The sequence below is a fragment of the Marmota monax genome, unplaced genomic scaffold (assembly GCF_021218885.2).
Source record: "Marmota monax isolate L192 unplaced genomic scaffold, Marmota_monax_Labrador192_F-V1.1 WCK01_AAM20220418_F8-fsc01398, whole genome shotgun sequence".
NCBI classification, from domain to species: Eukaryota; Metazoa; Chordata; class Mammalia; order Rodentia; family Sciuridae; genus Marmota; species Marmota monax.
In genome coordinates, this window is record NW_026693969.1 from 1 (window position 1) to 6514 (window position 6514).

At 32.1% G+C, this 6514-nt stretch overlaps 1 protein-coding gene across 1 annotated transcript; it reads left to right on the top strand.

Annotated features, from left to right (window-relative positions):
• Positions 1–996: 996 nt before the first annotated feature.
• On the top strand, positions 997–1989 carry LOC124106397 (olfactory receptor 5T7-like). Its single transcript, XM_046464003.1, has one exon. The coding sequence runs from the start codon at positions 1042–1044 to the stop codon at positions 1987–1989; it is 948 nt and encodes a 315-aa protein (XP_046319959.1). The 5' UTR covers positions 997–1041.
• The last annotated feature ends 4525 nt before the right edge of the window (positions 1990–6514 follow it).

Consider the following 6514-nt stretch of genomic DNA (forward strand, 5'->3'; position numbering starts at 1 on the left):
ATGACTTATTCTTACAGTATAAGTTTCTTTTAACATCTAATTGGAATTCCTGTCCCATGAGGAATTTATCTGAAATATCTTATTTATTCAAAGCAATAATAAGCCACTGTAATGTAGAAAACAGAACTGTGATAGTTTGCATGTGTATTGTTTTCACACAAATTCTTATTCTTTAAAGAGTAATTCAGAAATATACAATGTATTCATGGAAAAATTCATATTTCTAAAAGTGTTTAATTGAATTTATTCCTGATAGATTACTCTATAAATGAACCTAAGTTAGCACATTCTATAATTCAAGCCATTCAACAGATTTAGATTTCACAAAATTTGTCCATGAATATTAACTACAATCTTGTAAATAAATATTGAATTTTACATTGCATAATTGAGTCAATTATAGCAAATCATTCTAAACAGTTGATAATTGATATAAAATTCTGATTCTGTTCCAAAGCTATTTCCCTGACATAATAACTCATGTTTTCTTAAATATTCTTAGTTGTACATGGATACAATGCCTTTGTTTTATTTATTTATGTTTTTATGTAGTGTTGAGGATTGAACCCAGTGTCTCACACCTGCTCGGCGAGCACCCTACCACTGAGACACAACTCCAGACAATAGCTCATGTTTTCAGATGTCAGAAGGAATTTTTCACCCATACCTTGTGTTTTAACATGAATAAATATGAAAAGAGCTAATAGAATTCATTGGTAAATTACTCAGTTGACCTGATGATTTAAGAAATGACATGGGTATAGTGACTGTGAAAACACCCTTGTGATCCACATGATCCTCCAGGGAATGCTGTGAGTGCTGCATTCAACATTATGACTGTCTTCTGATCTACTGCTTGGAAATCAGGCAGACAAATAAGTGTACATGTGCATGCGCGCACGCGCATGCACACACACACACAAACATACACAATCAATAGGCATGGTTCATGTTCCTTAAATTCACTGTTGTTAATTATTTTATAGTACCATCAGCTGTCATTTCACCATCATCATCGAGTGTGTTCCATGAGATTTCAGCATGAAGAATGTCACTGAAGTAACTGTATTTGTGTTGAAGGGCTTCACTGACAATCCTGAACTGCAGATCTTCTTCTTCCTCCTGTTTCTAGCAATTTACCTTTTCACCCTCATGGGAAATTTAGGACTGATTGTACTGGTCATTGGGAGTTCCCGGCTGCACAACCCAATGTACTATTTTCTGAGTGTACTGTCTTTAATAGATGCCTGCTATTCGTCTGGTATCACTCCAAATATGTTGGTAGACTTTTTGTCAAGGGAGAAAACCATTTCATTTGGTGCCTGTGCAGCCCAGATGTTTTTTGCTGTAACCTGTGGAACCACAGAGTGCTTTCTCTTGGCTGCCATGGCTTATGACCGCTATGTGGCCATCTACAACCCACTTCTGTATTCAGTGAGCATGTCACCCAGGGTCTATGTGCCACTCATCGTGGCTTCCTGTGTTGGTGGAATTCTGCATGCTGTAACACACACCACAGCCACTTTCAGCCTGTCCTTCTGTGGATCCAACATAATCAACCACATCTTCTGTGACATCCCTCCTCTCCTTGCAATTTCCTGTTCTGACACCCGCCCCAATCAGCTTCTGCTCTTCTATTTTGCTGGCTCTATTGTGATATGTACTATCCTAACCATCCTGATCTCCTATGGTTTCATTCTGTTGGCTATTCTGAGGATACACTCTGCTGAAGGGAAGCAGAAAGTCTTTTCTACCTGTGGCTCTCACCTAACTGCAGTGTCCATTTCTTATGGCACTGCAGTATTCATGTATGTGAGACCAACATCCCACTATGCTTTGGAGCATGACATGGTAGTGTCTATATTTTACTCCATTGTTATTCCCATGCTGAATCCTCTCATCTACAGTTTGAGAAACAAGGATGTAAAAGAAGCAATGTGGAGTGTTTGGGAAAAAATGTTTATCATTAAAGCATACTTTTCATACTAAAATTATACTGACAAAATTTGTTTGATAGGTATACAGTGTCAAGGGGATTAAATGAAAGTGTTTATGTGAATGTGCTAATGTATTTTCTTGTTTGCAGACATTTTAAAATAAATTTCATGGATAATTTCTAGTAAGTTGTTTTACATGCAGAAAACGTTTAACATCCACTTGATTTTTACGATGTTCATACCAGTATAAGAATATGTATACATAAATGTGAGCATTGATGCTGATACTAAGTGAAATGCTAAAAAATCCACACATACTGGCATATATTTATGTATGATTTGCTTTAAAATGCTGTGTGTGTTTGTTTAACCTCTATCTAGATCATATAATACTGCATTCATAATTCTATGGCATTTTCCGTAGAGTAATTTGTACCTGATTCTAGCTCAAAGAAATCTGCTATATCCTTATGTCCATGCAGCAAACTACTCAGCCTGTGGTTCAGACACCAGAGGTAACTTGATCAGATTCCAGGGTGTCATCACTGGGTTAAGTTTTGAGGGTGAATTTCTTTCTCTTTTCTCATACCTTCTACAACACTGATCTAAGATTATTCTCTAACTCCTCACAGACTTCAGTAACTATACATCAGCATTTTTAAAAATTATATTAAAATATACGAATCACTAAAGGAAAACAATTCAGAGAGTTATGTGCTACTGGCTGGCCAATTTTGCTTTATCCAGGTCTAAGCCCATATCAACCATTGTGAGACTCCCCTCGGGTCTCACCACTGCTCACTTTTGACTATTTTTTTTTCTCTTGACCACTAATACTCTGTGAGGCTGTTGCAATGCTACTGTTTCTTACTATCATTTTTCCTGAAAGAAAATAACAGAAAAGGATCTCTGGTACACTCATTTAATCCTGCTTCCAATACATCTAATTTTCCTTGAAAATACATGCCTCAAATTTCAGTTTATATGATATTGTTTTTTTTCTTTATCTTCATTACTTTTAATTAGTTTGTGAATTAATTTCTCCTTCAATACTACATTTATTCATTAATGATAGCAGAAAAAAATCTTCATTATATCCAATACAATGGATATTTTCTTAATTTGGAACTACTAAATGTCAATGATAACACAATGGTAAAACTACAGAGTATCTCATATAGAATATATTCCTACACAACGCATGTAATTTTGTTTTCCTCTCTTGGAGGGTTTGCCATGGAGTCGTTGTACCATGCAACTCATTCCTTCAAATGTCAAATCCAAATAATAGACATTGATATCTGTTATCTGCACATATCTAAACAATGTAAATTTGTATTGAACCTACATATACATTTCTTAAAATTATGGAAGAGTTCATAAATACAACTCAAAATTTAAAGGATGAATTTTTTGCTTTAAAAATTTCATTTGAGTTACAGTAATCAATCACAAATGTACTAAAAGAATAAACTGCAATTTGAGAAAATAGATACATGTGTTGATTTAATATATAATTGACTAATGAAATAATGAACAAATATCCATATTAAACAAATCACAACAGAAGAAACTTATGTGCACAGTGTATGCATTTTAATAATTATTTGGAAACTGTTAATATAAAATGAAATTAGATAATCTTACATGTGCTTAAAATTGACAGTAATTAAAAAGATGGAAACTTCAATTATGAAAAACTGGACTAAGGGAACATTTCCACTCTCCTTATGGGACTGTAAGAGAAATAGTCATTTTGATAACAGTTTGTAAATATCTAGTATTTATTTATTCAGGAATGGCAGAGAATATGATGCAGCTAAAAGAATTAAATGGATGAATCGAAAATCAAACAACTAAGTTTAGAAAAATAAACATGTAGAAGATGACTTTTGTTAGCAAAGCATATCATATAGCCTCACTTAAAATATCTGTAAAGTTAAAGTATATTTTATAGATAAATATGTGAATTTATGGCTCACCAATGATAAATGTATGAGAATGAGAAATGGTAGATAGTGCTTACCCCAGGTCACAGAAAGAAAATGACAGGTTAAAAATCATGATTAATAGGAAGAGGTGTGTCCAAATAGTTTCAATTTTGAAAACTATGATTATTATGGGAAAAATTAAAACTGACTAAGATGAGCCAGTCATGGTGGCCCATGCCTATTACCCAAGCATTGCAGAAGGTTGACGCAGAATCGAGCTTAAGGCCAGTCTCTGCACACTTAGGTAGATCCTGTGCCCAAATAAACAAAATAAAATAAAATAAAAATAGGCCATGGATATAGCTCAATGGTATAGCACTCCTCAGTTTAATCATATACACTGGTAAAAGAAGAAAGAAGAAAGAACGAAGGGTGTAATTCTTAAGGTTGAATAATATAATCTCTTGTCTATATACCATATTCAATGTATTAAAAGAATGGATGATTAAGTTGCTTGCACATGTTAGATATTTAGAAAGATGCTGCAATAAAAATGAGAATATAAAATTGCTTTGAGATCTTATTACCAACACATTTGATAAAACCTATAAGTGGGATTGATAAAGTATAAAATAAATGTATAATTAAATAATTATATGAATACATAAGTGAAGTCATAGTTAATTATAAATTGTTTCTGACAATTAGTGGATAACCTCCAGGTATTTCATTAAGCTCTCAAATGTTTTAAATATAATCAGCAAATTACTTGAAATCTCCTCAGGGAATCTTAGAAATTAAAAATATATATATATTTTTTAAAAATGTATAAATTGCTTTCAAAACCTCATGTTCAGAAACACATTGAAAAATCAAGAGAGAGGTTTGATTACAGGTAATATCACAGAAGGTTTAGGTGGCACTATGCCTTACCAGAACCTACTGGAATTGTCATATTTTGCTATGGATTTTCCATGTAATATAAGTGGTCATTCATGATTGTATGCTTTCTACAACTACTTAACAGCTGCAGAAAGAGGACCTATTGTTTTTTCCTTTATATTCATTTCTAAATATTTTGCTTATGCTGTTATAAGCAGTTCTGAAACACACGTGTGTGTTTTCTCAAAAAATTAATTATATATATATATATATATATATATATATATATATATATATATATATATCTAATGGAGATCAAAACTTAGAGGTGATACGAATTAAAAAATGGGATATAACCTATTTATTTGCAAAATTTGAAAATCAGTGGTGTCTTTGCATATACTAACTTTAGATTCTTTTGATGACAACATGGAAAGTCCTTGAATATTCAGTGATTGTGCAGATAAATATATAGATGTGATCCATCCCAGATGTCCTGATGAGGAAATGAAGTTCCCATGTCACATTGAGGTATGTGTGCAAAGCATTGTTTGATTGTCAGGATACTGTATGTATCTGCTGTTAACATGATGACAAAATGTTATTCATTTTACAGTGAAATCTGACTAAATTTTTCTCAAAACTATAGTGTCAAAAATGAAAATTCAAGTATACAGCAATGATAGTAAACTAGAATGAAGCGATTTGTTACATTTTTAAAACTCGCAAGCTATTCAGAGGAAATATCATTCTTTTCACAATTATAAAATTTGATAATTGCCATACCTAAGTACTTTATTTTTAAATTTTACACTGAAATATTAATCCTCCTTTATTCTTCCCCAAGCCCCTGAAAGGACATGTTGGTTTGTATATGTGAATGAATAGTTTCATATAAATTATTTGCCAAAAACTACTTTGGTATACATTAAGTTCAAATATAACTGAGACTCTATGTACATACATATATTCTGCTTTATTTCTTGGCATAAAAATATTTGCAGTGTGATCCATTATAATTTTCTTATTTATATATCTGTTTAGTATCTACCAAATGTTTAATGATATTCTGCTCTAATACCTATATGCATAAGGATTAAAAGAACAGCATTTGAATTAGAGAGTTCTTTGCATATTTATAATTAAAAATTCTTATTATTACTGTACATGATTACTAAATGTTTCTATTTGATTAAAATTACATAGTGGCAAATGAAAAACTGAAGTGCAATAATTTGATTTATCTGTTACTCAAAGTTACTATTGTGTTTAAACTTTTATAATATTTGCCCATTCTATCTATCTGCCTCTCTTTCTATTTATCATCTCTAATTATTCTCTGTCTCTATCTCTCTCCCTCTCTCTCTGCCTCTGCCTCTCTCTGGAAACTTTACATTTGGAGCTGTTGATACTTGGGACTGGATATTGAATATATCAGGATATTTAAAAACTAAACTAGCCTCCAATTAGATGCAAATAGCAGGTCACCTCCCAACTTGTGCAAATTATCTCCTGCATAAACAAAATACCTGTGAGTAAAGAAACCTAAATAGCACCAAAAATATACCTCTGTCTCTTACACTATTTATACATATCTTTCTTTTTTAAGGGAGTTTATTTCAAAAATTTTAAGTGGAAAAATTTCCATGTATCTTATTTACACCAAACTTGCTTAATATTGTGATACTATTTGAAAGTCCCCAGGTGATAATATTTGAAATCTATTGATATCTCTATACAGAACAGGTTTTATAATAATCTTAA

Bases quoted from the DNA above. Each gene is read 5' to 3' on its own strand.
- LOC124106397 (XM_046464003.1), top strand. From the start codon at position 1,042: ATGAAGAATGTCACTGAAGTAACTGTATTTGTGTTGAAGGGCTTCACT.